Source organism: Cyprinodon variegatus, unplaced genomic scaffold (genome assembly GCF_000732505.1).
Source record: "Cyprinodon variegatus isolate N-32 unplaced genomic scaffold, C_variegatus-1.0 Scaffold67, whole genome shotgun sequence".
Classification (NCBI taxonomy): domain Eukaryota; kingdom Metazoa; phylum Chordata; class Actinopteri; order Cyprinodontiformes; family Cyprinodontidae; genus Cyprinodon; species Cyprinodon variegatus.
Genome location: NW_015150520.1, coordinates 570,199 through 589,112, shown reverse-complemented (window position 1 = coordinate 589,112; position 18,914 = coordinate 570,199). Strand labels below are relative to the sequence as shown.

General features: G+C 36.5%; 1 protein-coding gene across 1 annotated transcript in view; it reads right to left on the bottom strand.

Annotated features, from left to right (window-relative positions):
* The window catches only part of LOC107083024 (1-phosphatidylinositol 4,5-bisphosphate phosphodiesterase gamma-1-like), a 47,302-nt gene that overhangs the window by 2,681 nt on the left and 25,707 nt on the right, over positions 1-18,914 (bottom strand). Inside the window, exons 5-31 of the mRNA XM_015371957.1 lie at positions 17,396-17,480; positions 17,209-17,289; positions 16,847-16,881; positions 16,463-16,535; positions 16,283-16,378; positions 16,078-16,196; positions 13,902-13,987; positions 13,693-13,813; positions 13,442-13,610; positions 13,165-13,284; positions 12,195-12,302; positions 11,850-12,034; positions 11,502-11,702; positions 10,739-10,858; positions 10,454-10,637; positions 9,582-9,659; positions 9,049-9,152; positions 8,862-8,958; positions 8,710-8,776; positions 6,584-6,750; positions 4,573-4,669; positions 4,258-4,482; positions 4,027-4,172; positions 3,796-3,910; positions 3,540-3,701; positions 3,374-3,462; positions 1,806-1,990 (exon numbers count right to left, since the gene is read on the bottom strand). Coding sequence (XP_015227443.1) covers positions 1,806-1,990; positions 3,374-3,462; positions 3,540-3,701; positions 3,796-3,910; positions 4,027-4,172; positions 4,258-4,482; positions 4,573-4,669; positions 6,584-6,750; positions 8,710-8,776; positions 8,862-8,958; positions 9,049-9,152; positions 9,582-9,659; positions 10,454-10,637; positions 10,739-10,858; positions 11,502-11,702; positions 11,850-12,034; positions 12,195-12,302; positions 13,165-13,284; positions 13,442-13,610; positions 13,693-13,813; positions 13,902-13,987; positions 16,078-16,196; positions 16,283-16,378; positions 16,463-16,535; positions 16,847-16,881; positions 17,209-17,289; positions 17,396-17,480 — 3,315 coding nt within the window. The remainder of the gene's footprint in view (positions 1-1,805; positions 1,991-3,373; positions 3,463-3,539; positions 3,702-3,795; positions 3,911-4,026; positions 4,173-4,257; positions 4,483-4,572; positions 4,670-6,583; positions 6,751-8,709; positions 8,777-8,861; positions 8,959-9,048; positions 9,153-9,581; positions 9,660-10,453; positions 10,638-10,738; positions 10,859-11,501; positions 11,703-11,849; positions 12,035-12,194; positions 12,303-13,164; positions 13,285-13,441; positions 13,611-13,692; positions 13,814-13,901; positions 13,988-16,077; positions 16,197-16,282; positions 16,379-16,462; positions 16,536-16,846; positions 16,882-17,208; positions 17,290-17,395; positions 17,481-18,914) is intronic.

Below are 18,914 nucleotides of genomic sequence, written 5' to 3'. Positions count from 1 at the left end.
ATGCACTGAGTTGCCGCCATGTGATTGGCTGCTTAGAAATTAAGTGTTAACGAGCAGTTGGACAGGTGTACCTAATAAAGTGGCCGGTGAGTGTATAGATGCAGTGTGTGAAAACTATTTCCCATAATTTGTTAACAACATATGCTGCATAACAACTTAAAAGCTCCATATATTATTTTGAATCATTAGAGCTTAGTAAAGTTTCTCTTGAGCAGAAGTCTAGACTTTTAATGGCAACATTTATTTCTGTCATAGATGTGCTGCTGTGTTTGGGATCAGTAAAGTATCATTATCATGTCTGAGACTCAGTTTGGGTTGAGCATAAAGGCATAAAGATGTTACTCCAGAATATTTTAATATACAGTAGTTCATGGTCAACTCTATGACTTTAAGGTGTCCAGGGTATGAGGCAGCTAAACAAGCCCAAATCATCCCTCCTCCACCACCGTACTTAACAGCTGGTATGGGTGGTTTGTTCTGATTAACTGCTTTATCTGTTTGGGAAACTAGAATCAAAAATAGATGTTAATTTTAGATAAAAGAGACTTTTTCTTTTATTCATTTTAATTTTTAGAGAAAAGTGTCTTCTTATTTTAAGTATTTGAAATAAATCATTCTTATTCAAGCTAATATGTCCATTCAATTTTGAAGCAATTGGCTTTAACGCTTTAATTCAGTTTGAGCTGCAGCTCCTTGCCGTTTGGTCTTTCTTGATAAGCTGCAGGGTCTCTTGTTAACAAAAAGCGATACAGAAGAAGCAGATATCATATATTGCCTTTGATGCTCCATTGAATTCAGAATCGTAGTGAACAAGATGACGGTTCTGACAAGAGAAAGTTGTGAGCTGCTTTCCACCACTGCAGATTTGTGATCTAATGGCTTTGGAAGTTCAAACATCTTCACTTCCTGATAACATAGCAGGGTTTAGCCAAAAGAGAAGATCAAAACCTCAGAGCTACTTGATCAAATTAATGAGCCATGAATTCACTTTCATTTTTTATATATTTGGTCTCATGTTGTCTTTCATATTCTTTAAAATTATTGTTTTATTTTTTACAGTGTGAATGGAAGTAGGGTAACATTTAGACGACACAATGTGAAGGCTGTAGCTGCAGTAAACTGGATAACATTCCACAATACCAAACAACTAAAATGCTAAATCAAACATTTTTTTCACTACATTTGCATTTAGACTATTTTAAAGAGGATTTAATTTATAGATTAATGAAGAATTGGTTTTGATTTAACAAAAATAAATGTGTACCATAACATAATATTCCAATGTGCATATTTTTGTTAACCGTTATGTTTTTTTTTTTCAATTTTCTGAGTGATTTCTGTGGCAGATGCTCCAGGCCTTAGGCTGAACAAAGGTGGAAAAGGGGACGGAGCAAACCAGTGTGGAGACCTGCAAATTGGTTCATACCAATACTACTGATCATGGGGGGAAGCATCAGTTGTTTATGTTGGTTTTAGTCAGCTGTTGCATGTTTAACGCTTTTGTTGTGTTATTGTAAGCTGATCCGGTTCTATTTAGGTTTCTCTTTTGTCTCGTTAGATTTAATATTGCTAGTTCTTTTGAATAGAGTTCTGGTATTTTGACCTCTTTTATGGCCCCAAGAACTTTTTTTTTTGTTGATCATCTTTATTTTTTGAGGGTTAAATTAAAGCTTCATTTTTATTTATTGAACCTGTGCCTGAATGTCCTTTACTGCTCAGTTCATCGCAGACAAGATGTAATAATGTAAAATTCAGTCATTAAATTTGTATGTTTCTAATCTTTGTTATGGTGCATCATGTGTTACCGGCGGTTACGGGCCTCCACCAGCTCACTCAGCTGATCCTGAGCTGCCCTGAGCTCCTCCAGACTCTGCTGGTAGCTCAGATCCGCAGATCCTGACCTCTCCAGGAGGGAAACCTTGGTGGACAGCTCACTGGTTCGATCCCTCAGCCTCTGAATAGATGTGTACATGTTCTCTTCATCTTCCTCCTATAATTGCAGAGAGGATGGGGAGTGTGGCAGCGTCACAGATAGGTCAGTTTAGATTATACATGTAGCGTACCTGTACACTGAATGATTCAACCGGACAAATAAGGACCTCTAACTGAAACATTTTTGTTTTTTTTTAAAGTTGAATGTATTGATGTTACCAGCATATCATCTGACCAGGTTTAGCTTTTAGGGAGGAGTTTAAGGTATTTTTGCAGTAAAGTTTGTAGCATTAATCGTGGTCTGATATTTGACCACTGTGTAATTAGGGGTCTGTACCACCAGAGGGCGTCTGGCTCACTGGTGCATGTGGCAATCTTTACCACTGATCAGAGCTGAAAGCCACTTTCTACTGCATATTTCAAAGTAAATGCAATATTTCTTATCGCCTTGTATTTATACTTGATTATATTATTCATTCAAAATTTACTTTTTTAAATCTATTGTAGTTCTTATTTTTTTATAAATGTCTAAGTTCAAACATCACTGACTGTGTTATTAATGGGGGATAAGTGTAAAATATGCTCCCTCTGTCATATAGACTGTTTATCACTGTAATACATTTTTTCATATTCAGATGTGATTTAAGTCTGCAATCAATACCAGAACAGCTTCTCGTTAATCACAGCTAACATCAAAGTCTTTGTTCCATTTTTCCTTTCTTTGGAAACTGACTGACAGTGCAAAAGAAGGTTCAAACAAGAGCGGGCAAAAGCACCACCTACTTATCAGGAGGAGTTCAACTTGTAGCAATCTCTGTTAATTTCGCATTTAAAAAATTTTAAAACTCTGTCGTAAAGTTGTCTATTTCAGCAAAATAACTATCGTCAAGAAAAGACACTTGGAAAGCCTCTTACAAATATGGAGAAAATAAGCATCCTTTAAATGATTGAAGAAATATAACATTGAGAAATTTAAAGATTATCTGATACAGTAAAGTCATAAATTTGCATAGAAAACTAAGCCATTCACTGGGATTTTAAAAAGACATCCTCTGAACGCCTCAGACGGGATCTGCCTGCTTCACAACCTTATTATGTTGCAATAACTACACCTTGATAGAATAGGTTATTTCTTTTTTCGCTATTTCTATTGGCAGGTCTGTACCCAGTAGAAGTTGTCATACAGGAAAACACCCTGAATATACTGCTTACAATCTGAAAGATATCCAGAAGCACATCTCATAAATGTAACACTTAAATCTTAGAGGACTTTATGTTATAACTATCTGTATAGATATATAGACATAGATATTTATTCTGATAATTTTTATCCAGAATACATCATTTAAGTGGCTGCAATATTTTATTAAAGACACTTAAACCACTGCTGAAATGCTTTAGATCAAGCCTCAAACATCATTGAGGGAAAACCAGAGCCTACCTTTGCATTGACGATCTCGATGTGAACCAGAAGTGAGGCCAGTTCCAGCTCCTCACTGTAGCTGTTCTTCAGAGGAACACTCCTGTAACCTGCCCAACAGAGACATTACAGAACGAAGCTGTATTTTCATTCCAAATCTATTAGTCTTATGATGCACTGAGCTCACCTGTTCGCAGCAGACGGACTGGATAAGTGGCCTGTGCCAAGAAGTTGGGGTCACTGAACATATCCTCTTCGTAAACGGTGAAGCGCAGAAAGGAGAAAGTGGGGTTGTGGATGTCGAACACAAACTGCTTCTGCAGCCACACAGGATTCAGACCGTTATCAGCTAGGAGGGCCGAGAAGAGGAGTAGGTTAACGTGCGGCCAGTGCACCAAATTAAGACGGTTAAAAAAATAATAAACAGGTAGCAGCCGCCTCACCCACGACGTCGGTCTTGTATTTGAAACTGTCGTAGTCAGCTCCACAGATCTCCACCTCTACGAAAGGACAAACGATGCTGCGGCCATTTTTTGGCAGATGACGGGCACCCAGTACCTGATTAACACAGGAAGTAGATAAATGTAGATTTTAATTCTTTTTTGTCTGCTTTTAAACAAAAAAAAATCATCCTTCTGAATCTGTCCATCATCATTCCTATTTGTCAGACTGACCTGTAGCTGGATGGTGATTGGCTCAACATGCAGTGTGTCCTTATCGAAAGGATCAAAGGCGTCATCCCTCATGATGTCAGGTTGAGGAACGAAGCCACTGCTGCCTCCAAGCATGAACAAGGCCTGGTTCAGCTGCATGGGTTTATCTGCAAAAAAAAAATAAAAAATTTAAGAACCAATTTAGTTTTTAGCAGGATATTTTTTTTCCTGAAATAAAATGAAGATGCATACCCGGAGTTTGGAAATTGAGAGCGACGAGCTGGGAGCCGCAGAGCCACATGGGCAGCGGATCATAGTTGGACGAATCCAATCTCTGGCCTCTTGGATAAACTCTAGAGAGCTGCCGACGGTTGTACTGTAAGAAGCGCTTCCCTCGGGCACGGGTCGCAAACTTCTCTGCTTTAGTCTCCGGAAAGGAAGACATGTCTCTGTAACAGGCGCGCTCTGTCCCGATCTCTGCAAGCAGCACAACAAACGGGGACTGAGACACAAAACAATCCAAAAATCCAACTGTGAAAAAGTAAAGTAGTAAGCTTTGATGCTCACTGTCTTCGTTGAAAGGCACCGGCCTGCAGTAAACAACAAGGTCAGACAGCTCCACAGCGATCTTCTTCCTCCTCTCCATTTGTTTCTCCTCCTGCATCTGTTGCCGTACAGCACATTCATACAGCAATGTCAAAATGAAATAAACATCACATAATGCTCTCAAATGCCATGGGTAAAAAGAATACTACAATCCTTGAAACATGACATTGTAAAATAAGTTGCAGACGATGTCTCCCAACAGCTTTGGATATGCAGAGATTTCTGTTTTATTTTCTTTTAAGCCTAGGCTCAGCCAGATTTAACAGATCTTAGAACAGATCTGAGCTTGGTTTTAGATGTGTTTGAGTGGGTCTGTCTAAGACATCAATGTCCCTTAAATTAAACTATTTTCTTGCAGCTGGGACTAAAATTGGTCATTTTCCTAATGGAAGCTGATCTTCCACCTCAGACTCAGGTCTTTTTTTAGTCTCTATGAGGTTTTCCTTATGAATTTTCCTATATGTAGATTTATCCATCTTCTATTAACACTGACCTGCTTCCCTGTCCCTGCAGAAGAAAAACACTACCACTGAATAATGCTGCTGCTGACATTTTTCATTATGTCTGGAGTGACGTGTAGTCTTGGTTTTCCACCTAAGACAGTGACAGATAAGGCTTGTTTAAAGCTGGTGTCCCCTACAGCAGCGGTCCCCAACCTTTTTTGCACCACGGACCGCTATATGTGAGACAATATTTTCACAGACCGGCCGGGGAAGGAGGTTGATACGATCAAGTAAAATGATCAAATCAAATACTAACAGCATAAAAATAAAACAACAAGCCGGTCCCATCTAGGCGTAATCGGAGAAAATGACACACGAATTGTGCTCCTGATGTCCAGTCTGCTCCGTAGCTTTGTTTTGGTTGCTGTAACTGCAGAAAATCCCGCTTCACAAAGATAGGATGTTATAGATAGGATGAGTCTTGAACTGAATTAACCTGTGTCAAGTGGCACAGATGCACCGACTGATGTAATTGGGAGAGAATACCGCAATTTTTTTATTTTTTTCAAAATAAAACATCACTCAGACTCTGATCGTCGATAAATATTATATATATATATACATATACTTTTTTCTGTGCGGCCCGGTACCGGTCCGCGGCCCGGTGGTTGGGGACCGCTGCCCTACAGAACAACTGCCCTAACTTGGACCCCTTGTGGATTTCTTTGAAAATGACTGTCTACTGTCCAATTAATAAGTTCCTATCTGTGGTTTGCACAACTATTAGTAATTAATAATTTTAGCAGCTTATCCAGATTTATGATAGGCCTTTTTGTTGCTTCTCTACTTAATACTCTTATTGGTAACCCTGTTAAGTTTAGGAAGTTTTGGTAGGTTTGCTTTGCTGCTACAATTTCTAGTTTTTACCTGATGATTTTAAGAGAGCTCGTATATTTTCAAAATCTTGCAATGTTGTTTTAAACTCTAACCTCTAACTTTTATGTTACTTTATCCTGTTCATGTCTGTTCCTTGGTCTTCATGATGCTGTTTTATTAATAATGTCATTCCAAATAAAGAAAAATAAAAACAATCCATTGGACTTTGTTTCCGAGTTTGAAAACATTTGTCTTCCCATCCAAATGTCAGGAATTGAAATTTTGAATTGAAAAAAGCTTCCTGGATGGGAAGCAAAAGGTCTTCAAACTTGGAAACAAAGTCCAGTGGATTGTTTTTATTTTTCTTTATTTGGAATTACATTATTAATAAAACAGCATCATCACTGGTTGTTATTTTGGGGTTGATTAAAGTCCATATTTAATTTTCCTTCCATTTTAAATGAACAATTCGACTTTGTATTTGTCAATTCCCTAAAATTACAATGAAATACAGCAAAGTTTGTGAGTGTAATTTAAAAAACTAAATATGATTTTAAGACAGCAATCTACAGCGTAGACATTGCTCTGCTACATGTTTCAAAACCTCAGTATTAAGGACTTTTTCTGTGTGTGTTGTGCAGCGTTGCACTGACCCGTGCATCAGCGTTCTGTGCAGCTTCTCGGATTTTGCTGACCCAGGCGGTAAGATCTTCCAAACTGTCAGCACCCACGTCCAGACTCTGGACCGGATGAGAGCTCAGGTGCTGGGAGTGAATGGTAAACACGAAGGGGCGAGAGTTTTTCCCATCTTTATGCACAGCTGGAGGGAAGGATGGAAACAGGCGTAAGATCCAAGAACAGCTGGTTGCATGTCAGTGAAATATAGAAATCTTCCTAAAACAGTAACATAAGCATAAACAAATCTATGGTTTGGTCCTGTTATGAAAGTAAACTGAAGGTGTGACAGATTTGCAAAAGAGTTTTTTTTTTTTTTTCTTCTGTCCTATGAAACCCTGCTGATGATGTTGTTTGCTTAGAATAAGCTGAACCATCAGAAGAAAAAAACAACATATTTGGGAGTCATAAGTTCTGCTTGATAAGTCAGGATTAAGGAAACAACAATACAATGCCTGGCTTAACGGATAGCAGAGATACTTAGCAATTTTTTTGTTTTATTTTGAAACACTTTTTTCACATTTAAGCGGACAAATTCTTTTCCTTTTTTTTGAAACACTTTTTTCACATTTAAGCAGACAAATTGTTTTCCTTTATTTTGAAACACTTTTTTCATATTTAAGCAGGCTATTTCAATAAACAGACCACAGCATGCTGGCTTGTTTACAGCTGGTTCTCAAGCTGCTTGAACATACTGTATTATGTCCGCATTCCTATATATATATACATTATATGTACATTATTTATCTTTATTTAAGTTTTGAAGAGTTATAGCTGTTTTTATTTCTTTTGATATTTGCATTTTTCATTGTAAAATTCTTACTCTTGTGTTTTTAGGTAGACAATTTTAAGGATCTGTCCAGGGACAACAGATGAAAAATAGCATTTTAGCTAATTCTGTTGCATTTGCAGGAATGCTCATTAATGTACACTGTCCCTGTCAAATAAAATAAATAGATATAAAATACAAATTAAAATTCCTGAGTGTTTGCAGTCTGTCTTTGATGGGCTTCTCTTTTTGTGTTAAATATTGCGGTTAACTGTAGGAAACCCTTAGCAAAAAGTAGTATACTTGGAGTAGAAAGTATACTGAACAATGAACTTTTAGTGTACTTGAAGTATTACTAAATTGGGACATTTTTAAGTTTACTTAAGTATACCTAAAGTATACTTTGGAAAGTAAACAATAGTATAGTCAAGTACACTTGACTATACTATTGTTGAGTATATGAAATATAGTTTACAATAAGTAAACTCTAAGAGCACTGCCTGATTTTAAGTATGAAATTAGTGCACTTTTTTTATACTTGAATAAACTACTTTTTGCTAAGGAAAGAATAGGATATTCCTAAATGGCAAAGATCAGAACTGCTTGGTGGGATAAAATTGTGAACAAAAAATATATCTTATAAACACGCATGCATTATTATTTATGATAATCTAATTTAAGTCTGACAATGAAAGAAGTATTTACGACATGATACTTAAGTCAGGCTACTTTTAAGAATCAATCTTGTTTTTCGGTGAGGAAGCACCTTATGCTGCTGCTAAATTACCCTCATGTTAAAATGCTCATTATATCACTAGCTTATTTTTAAACACAACTGTCTACTTGAGCTAAAACCTTAATGTGTTTCTCTCTGTAATTAACACACTCAGGACTGGAAATATGCTTTCAAACCTGGTGAGATCCTTTTCAAAGACTCTAATCTAATCTAAATAGATCGTGACACCAGAGCGAGAATAATAATTTCATTTTGCATGTTCATTTGCAGTTATAAATATGAGGTTTTGTTTAAACTGAAAATGATGTGCTGATATTGATATGAAGTTATTATTTCACAACCAGGATATATGAATTAATTTAATTTCGTTCTCCTTTTTTTTTTGTGGCAGCAGATCATTGTTGCTGACTGAAATGTCTACAAAGACAGTATAAAATATGCTTTGACTTTAAAATAATGAATTGTAAAGTATAGTATACTTGTATTACTCCAAACAAAATTCCACCTATCATACATCGATTAACTCTCTGATTAGCTTTCAATCTCATTGCATTCGTTAAACTAAAAAAAAAGCCTAACATATAAAAAGGCTTTCTTACCAACATGGCAGGTGGGAACATCAATGAAGCCTTTTAGAAAGTTACCCAGAGGACTGTTCTCTGTAGACTGATGCAAAATAAAAAAGAAGCCATAAACAGTTATAAAGAAGCTTGAAGAGTTTCAGTGCAGCTCAGTTCAAATTCACACTCACCACTTCATCCAGTTCTCTGGTAGGAGAGCAGGACACCTCCTCCACATAGTTCGCAGGGAACCACAGCTGCTTCTTTCCCCCATAGTCGCCTCTCCACCTGGATGCAGCGTGCAAACACATGGTTAACAGGCTTTTATAAAAAAAAAAAAAAAGTAACCTAGAAGAAGCTGCATAGGTGAGCACTCACCAGCCCCCCTCCTGCTTGTCCACGTTTTGGATAAGTGCTTGTTTGGGGAAGCAAAGCTCATCTTCTCTTTGAGCTCGGTAGTCGTACAGAGCTTTGACAGTACACTAAAATGTAAAGGCCAAATATACAACGTAACTTAAGAGAGTCGTTACCGCTTTTTTATTGACTTGACAATGAATTCGTTAAGGATGATTTTAAAGATATTCCATTCAAGTTGTGCTGCTTCAGACGAATGTGTTAGGATTACCTTAACCTGGTAATAAAAACATCATTTTTAGCATTTGTAACTGATTCTCTTGTAAACAAAACAAACACTACTGGGTGGATATTTCTTTAAGTTTGTTTTACATGTTATCTTGATGTTTAGTTTAATAAACCTTATTTAAATATAGGTAATTAAAAGCTTTCTGCTGAAGATTGAGCTTTGCTGGGTGTTTTCATTTTAATTAGGGGTAGTGGAGAAGAAAAACGCATAAATATGCAGGACAGAAGACTTTCAAGGGTCAATGAAGAGGACCAGAGGGCGAACTCACCCGGGCTGTGGGCATCTTATTGGCCTCCACATAAAAATGAGGAGTTCTGACCTCATACAGGGCTCCATAGTCAAGCTCCTGAAAAGAAACATCAGAAAAAAACTCATCTTAACACATAGTCTAAACATGGAAGACCATCTACCACTACATACCATCTAGTTTTAATTTTCATAGTTTTCTCTTAAAATAAGCAAATATGAATTTATAAAAAAGCATTTTTCTTAAACAAAAAAAATAATAATAATAAGAGCCAGAGAAGCAAAAAGAGATCTATTACTAAACCAGTTTAGTTATTGAACCACTTTAGGTCATAAAGCCTCACCACAGAACATAACTTGTGTGAAGGCAGCAATATAAAGAAAAATAATACAGACTGGGTTCAACTGAGAAAAGTACTACTGTACCTCTTCAACTGAGCATTATAGGTGAGGTTGAAATAAAATGTAAATGTTCTGTGTTCTTGGATTAATTATGCCTAACATCAAAGCCATTATTTTTCTTGCATGCTAATGTTTTTGCATTTAACAAACACATACCACAAAACTGTAAAACTGACTAAGTTGGTAAATTATTTGGCAAAAAGAAAATGTAAAGAGTGTGGAGCCAAAGGGCTCACCCCTGGGGAACACCTTATCCCACTATGAAATATCTCCTCATTTTGTTGTAGATTCAAGAATTCTAATAAATCATAAGCTTGACAGCTTATTGAATCTTTAGGTTTAAATAATGCAAAACAATGTTATTGCTTTCTTAAAAAGTTCTATAAATAAAAAATTTATTTAAAATAGGTCTCAAATCTGAAAAACCTTCAAGATAATTTAAATATTGATATTAATTCAATAGATTTTTTTTTTTAGCTATGTCTTACTCACCATGGTGCCCATGCGGTCCAGAGTGTCTTCATTTATGGGGTAGCGCAGCTTCATTTTACGGTACAGTGGATGTTTCTCATAATAACTGACTAGATCCACCAAACTCTCAAACTCTGCTGATCCCCCCAACATGAAGAGACGACCTTCCTGCTGGATGCGACAGTGTTTGATCTTACCCTCCGCCCTGCAAACCAGTGGACAATTATATGTATATGAACCCTCAGAATAAATCAACACTTTTTTATTTGGAATACTGTCCATACAAATATTGAGTTCAACTCATACCTAAAGGAGATGGCATAGGAGTTGTGCTCACTGCGTTTTCGCACCAGAAAAGCTCCATCTCGTGGAACACGCATCAGCATGTGTTCAGCCTGAACACGAGACAGATTGGAGTGATACCATCTGGATAAAAAAAACCAAACAGAGATATCTCCATCAGTTTCAGTTCACTGTTGTCAGCATTTACTGATGAATAAAGTTTTATCATTAAATAATTTTGCTTACTTACATTCATTAACAATATTGCTGCTAAAGTTAATATTCTTATTGAAGTGATCTTCTTAAGGTAAACAAGTAAACAGAAACCTAAAATAATAAAGATCTAAAATAGATGAAGATCTATTTTATTTTGGTAATTATCTAATATAAAGCAGTTTTATTAATATTAGTAAAATGTTTGAAAACTTTAATCTGAATCTAAAACCACTCTAAAGTCTCTTTCCCACTGAAAATAGCGCATTAAACCGGGTTTTTTAAACCCACTAACAATCGGTATTTGGCTCCCTTCCCATTGGCAAAACAAGTCATGGCTGATAAAAAGGAGTTTGTGGCGAAGGCACCGTGTAAAATCCTCCATTGGAGATCACTAGTGAGCCAGCGATTTAAATGTTAAATGAGAAAATGCAAGACTTTCGAAAAGTAAAACTACATTTTTTTTTTGGTTTGCAAACGCATCCTTTCAGTTTGCAAAACTGTATAATAGTTGCATTAACTGGGAGTAAATATTTTCTCCACTGTTGATGTTTTTTTGGTTCGAGTCACTCACTCTCTGCTCTCGTGTGCGTTGGGTTGAGGCACAGGGTTCCCCAGCCTCATTTCAAACTCATTGCAGCGCAGCGGTGTTTCTCTATAGTGGCAGATGAGTCGGTAGAGGCTGTCAAACACAAGGTTGTCTGTCAGGTAGAAACGGGTGGAGCCAGACTCTTGACGCGAGTGGATCCTGCAGTGCTGCACCCGACCAGAGCGCCTTGAACAGAAAGAAAAGTCATCTCTTATGGTGTAGTTTACAGGGAAGGGAAGATGAAAATGTTCTCATTGGCGGTTTTTATACGATGCCGATGATTAGACAACTTAAGTTGCCATTGCATCAAGTTAACAGAGAAATGAAACCTACCAGAAAGACAGAGTGTAGTCTCCGACAAACGTCTCACTCTCTCGCACCAGGAAGGTGCCGTCTTTCCCCCCTCCTTCACAGTAGTCCTGGAGCAGCTTCTCTGCAACCTGCCGACCATCACGGCCTCCTCCCAGCTTCCCATGAAACCATCGCTCTGCACAGTGCTGCTCATTGTTGTTACACTCCTGATGAATAATACAAGAGGAAAAACGTTTAAAGATACAGCATTAAAACAGCATAAATGTTTCTTTTTAGTCTGTTAGTCTGTTTATTTTATAAGAGAGCTGGATTGCTAGCCAAGAAAGTTATGTGACATTATAGTAAAGATGTAAAATATCTTCTTACCTCCTTTCCTTCATCATCCTCCTCTTCATCAGTCGTCTGGTAGTGAGATGTCTCTTCTGAGTAGTAAATTTTATTGCTGGTCAAAACGAAATAATGCGGCGTCCACATCTGAAAAATCACATAAACGCCCTTTAGAATCAAAGCGTTCAGAAATATACATATTTTAAGGAGTGACTGCAGTGGAAAACTAAAAATATGCAAAGCAGAGTATAAGAAATGATCAGAATTCACAAACTTAAAGGGGTTTTTCATATATTTATAATTAAACACAAGATGTAATATTTTTGTTATTTTTCTAGATTAAAGTTTGCGTAATTTTTTTGGTTTTTATTAAGGTTTCTGTATAAAATTTTGCCAATCAGGCCAAAGGGATCTGTTGCATGAGAGGGTTGTGGGTTCGAGCCCCGGCTTCGGCTTTGCCTGTGTACTGCATCCTAGCTTCTGTCAGTGACATCATCATTGTGCGAGGAAGTACAAATGGGTGAATGACTGAATGTAGTGTTTAATGTTTCGTTCAAGTGTCCTAACTTGAAAAAATCAGAATATAAGTTTAGTCCATTTACTATTTACACTCAGCGCTTGCTTTCTTTTGGAATAGCAGCCAGTGAAATTTGAACTTTTGATTCCCAACTTTTTTTTTTTTTTACATCCAAAATCCTAATTTTCACCTTATATTTGTGTCTAAATGCTTTTTTTCTGAAGCTACGTGAGGTGAAAAAATAAACAAACATAGGAATAAATGAAAAACATGTTTACACTAAAGAAATCAGACGACTTTCAAAGGGAATTGTATGTTTTTTCATTTCTTTTTCTTTGTAAAACTTCCATGGTTTTTCTGTTTGCGTTCCCAAAGTATACAAACTTTTGTCATGTTTGTTATTTCATACATAGATAATAATTCATGATACTACTACAAATGTGGTACCCTAAATGTTTCTGGAATAAAATCACAGAAGGCAGAAACACTCACATGGTCGATGGGGTCCTCCAGGTAAAGGATGCCGTTCTTCAGCGAGTTGCTGATGTCATTTTCAGAGTAGCTAGCTGAAGCCACCTCTTCATAGACGGTTCCTTCAACCAGCTTTTTGTGCTGCAATACGACAGGCAGACCATCTTATTTCTGTTAAAAGGTTTCTTGATTGATTTTAAAAGTCTGTTTCCACCTAAAATTTACTCTAATCTTTATACTTTATTTACTCACAAATCTTCCATGTTAAACAAGCATCAAACGCTTGTCAATATGTCACCTTAATGAGGATCTTCCTGCGGAGCTGGTAGGGTGAGGGGAGCTCGTCTGCATTATTGTCAACCGGCTTGGTGAGAAGCAGCTCTCCAAACACCTTCTTGAAGTGCGTGGCCATGTTCCTCTGCTGGACCACGCTGCAGTGGTCCTCAATGGACAGTATCACAGGATACCTAAGCAGGTATAATGGTAGAAAAGGTAAACTTGGCTGTCATTTTTGCAGACGGATGTATAAAATGGGTTAGTAGAACTCACTCGGATGTGACAAAGGCATGTTCTTTAATGGTGTGCAGCACATCCAGGAATTTGATCTTTGAGGTTAGAGTGTGACCATGGTAGATGATTGGCAGATCATCTGGTCCATCCCAGCAGTCCACTGAGAACAAAAAATATAAAAGACATTAACATCAGTTCTTAACCATAAAGGTTGTGTGATATAAGCGATTTAAAGAGGAGTGTGTTACGTTCAATGCAGCGGCAGCCCATCCTCAGACAGCGAGCGTAGGCTTCTAGAGATGATTCACTGGAAAACTGGTCACCTGTAAGGTACCTTAAAAACCAGGATGGAAGAATATATGGCATTACAGATAAAACTGAAAACACAGTAAAAACAACAAACAAATAAATGATTGTTTATGAACCCCAGAAAAAAAAGCTGCATGTTATGAGACGCTTAAATGAATGCATCAATAATTAGCTCGGAAAAGTTTTCCATCTCTTATGATACATTCTACTTGGTACTGTCTGTTCATTGCATCTGAAATGCATTTAGTCAAACTCAGCTCAATGTTTTTAAAATGCTGCTGGAAAACTGTTAGTTTAACCAAACTGAACGGTTGGTTCAGATAGATTTCTGATTTAATTTTGGTAAACACTCTACTATAAACTTTAATTTTAATATATTTGAAACATATTCAGTAAAACTCCTTTCAAATGTGTAATTATTTATCAGATTGTGCTAAAATAAACTCTAAATTTAAATAGCTAAATTATAATTAATATTTAGAACTGTCATATATTTAGATTTAATATATTTTGAAGCATATTTAGTAAAAATCAGCACAAATCAATCATTGACAAAATGATTTTAGCTCTGGTTGCCTAAACAGTCGGTGCTTCTAGATAAGGGGTTACCAACCTTTTTAATGCTGGCGTCTACTTCCTTGGTGCTGAGTCATAGGAAGGGCTACCAATACAGACCTATGAACTGTAGGGGTCAGCTTTCATCTAAACTTCATATAAAATAAATACATTTTTATTGTTTCTATTAATTTCAAATTTTCTTTAAGATATTTTCATTTTGAAATCTTTAAAAATGCTTACGTTTTAGATTTGTTCTGTTTTCAGAAGACAATGAGGGAGCCCCATCTGATCCTTGAGGGCCCTTTGGTAGCCCCTGATCTTGAGTAAAATGCTTAATAATCATTTCTGAAGTCAAAATTATCTTACCTATCATGTTATTTTCTTAACTTAAAAGTACATTTTATATATTTCAAAGATAAATAGTAAGAGGCAGTATAAGCCCAAATGGCAGTATGGAAGTGTTAGCTTTATCAAGCTAAATGGGACTTTTTTATTTTCTTAAACTACATTTTCTTCACTATTGCAATATATTTAACGTTATGGGGTGTATTTGTAATTGATTTAAAACATGTTAAATGAAGTACATAAGAATCTTTACATATTTATAACACATTTATCAGGGTCAACAGCAGCAGACGTCCATCCTGAAATAGGAGGGCAGTAGGTCGTCGGTTCAAACCCCTGCTCAGTCCGTCTCAGTCATGTCCTTTATAGTCCAGAAACTTCTGTACTTTTCCTACAGATTTCATTTCATTTTAATGTGTATTTAAAGACATTTCAATTAGTGGAAAAAAATGCATTGGGGAATATTAAAAAAAAAGTCAAATCAACCAAAACTTTCACAACCCAGATGCAGTACCTCTGTGAACCCTCTAGGGGTCCCGGACCCCCTTTTGAAGACCTCCGTGTGAAAGGATTAATGACTGAATGTACTGTGAAGTCCTTTTGAGTCCACTGACTTGAACAGGTGTAATATTGATCAGCCCTTTGGGTTTCCTCCATGCAAACTCCTCACATGTATTTCATTTTAATTAGATCAATAAAATGCTTGACTGATTCATTATTAGGGGTTAAAGGCCTGTTTATTGTAGAACTATGACCTGAAAGTGTCTGCTGTCTTCTCGTGGTGATCTATAGCCCAGTATAACTCATTAATAACTGATCCTTTATGATGTAAACTTGTATGTTTTGTTTAGTTAAAACAATGGTTCACAATCCAGGTTAGAAGCTCTTTATCTGAACAGTAAAAGTAAAAAAATCTACTTAAAATGATCATACAGTGTTAAAATACATTGTTAAAGACAAGTCATTTTTTTTAAAGAAAATAACTTGACCAACTTCAAGAACAGCGGTCACTTTAAAACACAAAGAAAAAGGTTTTAATCAAGAACTTTGGACAAGTTTAACCTTTTATAACCATTTCAGTTAAAAATACTCTAAAAAAATCATGTGTAAAATAAAAACTGGCCTTAAAAGTATACTCTACCAAATCTCTACCATTTAGGATTTATTTGCACAAATGATTTATGGGGGAGTTACTGGATTTGGATATCTTACGTGTTGTGTGAGGAGGAGATCCAGTACTGTGAAAGCGGTCTTTTCATGTCATCGGGGACAACAGGTGAAAGTCGAGGGTCAGACAAAGAGTTTTCTTTTGAGAACAGGAAGGTCAGGAACTAAATAAAAAAGACAGAAACAAATGTATAGTAAGACGGAGAGCCTCTTTTAATACTTATTTCTGTGCAGATCATAAATGTATCACCTCGTCCAGCTGCAGCATTGGCTCAGGCTGAGGTCCTCCCCTCATGTAGCTCATGAGAAATTCCCGAACTCGACTCAGATCTGATGCCCAAGATTCCTGAAACAAGCCCCAAAAAAAAATCTAGGTGAGGTCAAAGCAGGTTTAAGGGGTTTATTTGTGTTGTGGTGACATGCAGTGTACCTTCTGGTCCATCTGTAAAAACTTCTGGAAGTCGTAGAGGGAGATTTGACAAAGCTCTGGTCGGTCCACATTTCTGAGAATACAACTTTAAGATGTTAAATCCCAGAGAAGTGAAAGCTCAATAAAAATCAGTTTCAGCTCTGAGAGATAAGAAATGTGATAAATTATTTTCTCCTTTCCTCAGGCCAAATCTAATTCTGCCAATTTCTCTGTAATGCCTCCTAACATTATCAAGCAAGAAGATAAACATCTTTGAACCATTAAGTAAAACATGAAATATAGAATAATATCAGAGTTATAGTAAGGACTGATAAAACAGGAAGACTGGCAACAGTGGGGTGTGAAGGAAGAGGAGGATAAGGAGGTGAAGGTAGAGGGACTCACCGCAGGGGAAAGGACAGCTCCAGCTGCTCAATTATCTGAGGAAGAGGAGGGGAAGAACCAGGTGATGGACAGGTGGGAGGGGGTCAGGTGAAGCATAAACAGCAGAGGACAAAGTGATTGTGGTGTATTGCGAGTGCAAACGTGGGGAATATTAAAGCAATGGTGTAAAACTTAATAAATAAGGGATTATATTTTAGTCCGTTCATTCCACTTTAAATCAACATTAAGCTCTAGTCAGTTTCTGCCCTTTAGTGCCATTTCATGCAACTGCTTTCCAAATTTTAGCAAACTGTGTTTATTGCTTTTATTTACTAAGTTGTACTATAAAGACAAAGTTGAATTTGAATTACTCTCAGACTTACACTCTTCTGTGCGTCAAACATAAGCGTCCTGTAGAGCTGTGCAAAGTTGGGGTACAATAAATCACTCTTTGCCTCTACCTCCTGCAGAAACCCAGGAAACAGGAGTCATTATCATACAAATATAAAGCTGGCGGAAATCTAAAGAGATCGATGTGTAGAGAAAAAAAAAAATCATAGAGCATCTAGCCTGCAGTTTGTCTTTGAGAAAGCGCATGTTGGGGACTCTGTAGTTGATCTGAGGCAGAAGGGCTTTGACATCTTTCAATGTGATGCTGCAGAGGAAACAAAAGCAGGTAAGAATCAGATAAAATATGAAACAATCATTAATAATTTGCCAAGACATTGTAGAAAAGGAAGTTTGATTTGCTCTATTTTCAGTTCATGAGCCTTTAGGGGCCTTTTGTTCTGCTCTGCTCTCTTAAGGTTCAACCACAGCATTTTAATCAGGCGGTTATTTTGACCGGCCTCTTTGCAGCACATTGATGCCTTTAAAGACATTGTTTAGTGAATTTACTCTCCTGTTTGGATCACTGCTTTGTCGACGACTCAGTTTGGCCAAGCTACAGTCATCAGACAGAAAACCACACATTTAATGATATGGAGAAGAGTTTATTAAACCAGTGATTCCCAACCAGTGGTACTAGAACCCCTGGTGGTGCAACAATGCATTGCAGAGGTAATATTTTACTTCCCAGAAAAAGAAAAATAATTAAATAGGCCTGGGACACAAGTACAAAATAAAGCAAGATTTTATTAACCAAATATCAATCAGTTTTTACGAAAGACACAAACAACATCCCCCTGCTGGGAATTGAGGATGTCAGGTGTTTCATTAACACAGTGAATAATCAAAATAAAGTTTAAAAAAAAGATAGTAAATCCTAGTATTATTTAGTTAATTTTTTTTTTTTTTGGTTTTTCAAGTTTAGATATGTCTAAAGGAGACTTATTCAGAAAAGTTAGTTTTTTATTTCTTAAAAACCATAGATTTGTAACTTAATTTGACTTTGCATTTATTTCAGTACTTTACCTCATTTTTCAGATAACATATTTATGTTTTTTTAATTCTAATTGAAAAGAATGAAATTACTGAGTATTAAATGTTAAAGTTACGGAAATTAAATAAATGATTTTCATTTTATAATAGGTACCACTTTCTATTTTTGTAAAATATAATGTTTGACCAAGGGGGTTTGGGGGGGTTGGGGTACTAATGGTATGATAAAATGGGTTAACAGATCAAAAAAGGTTTGGAACCACAGTGTTAAGCAACTCATTAAAAACAGTGCTGGTTGACCTCATTGATACAGATTAAGATTTCTCTATCGCTTTTTTTCCCAACATGGTGATGTGCTTTATGATTAAACATATTAAATGAGTCCTCTCTAATCTGCATAAGGGATGCTTTTCAAAAAAATGTATCTAGAAGGATTTACAAACCAAATGTACTTTCTCATACCTTGCCATTTGATATAAAGGCTGTAAGTTGTGAAGTCTCTTTTTTATTTTGCCTGAATTTTTGAGCATTTCACATCCATGACCTTTTGACCTTTGAGCATTTTTCATCCATGACAAAAAATCCTTTGCTGCCATCCTATGTGATTTACAATTTAGAATAACTTCTACAGAAAGAGATGTTTCCAAATTGGTCCCTTTAAAAACTCTTTTACTCCAAGGCCAATGTTGTGCAACATTTAGATGAAAGA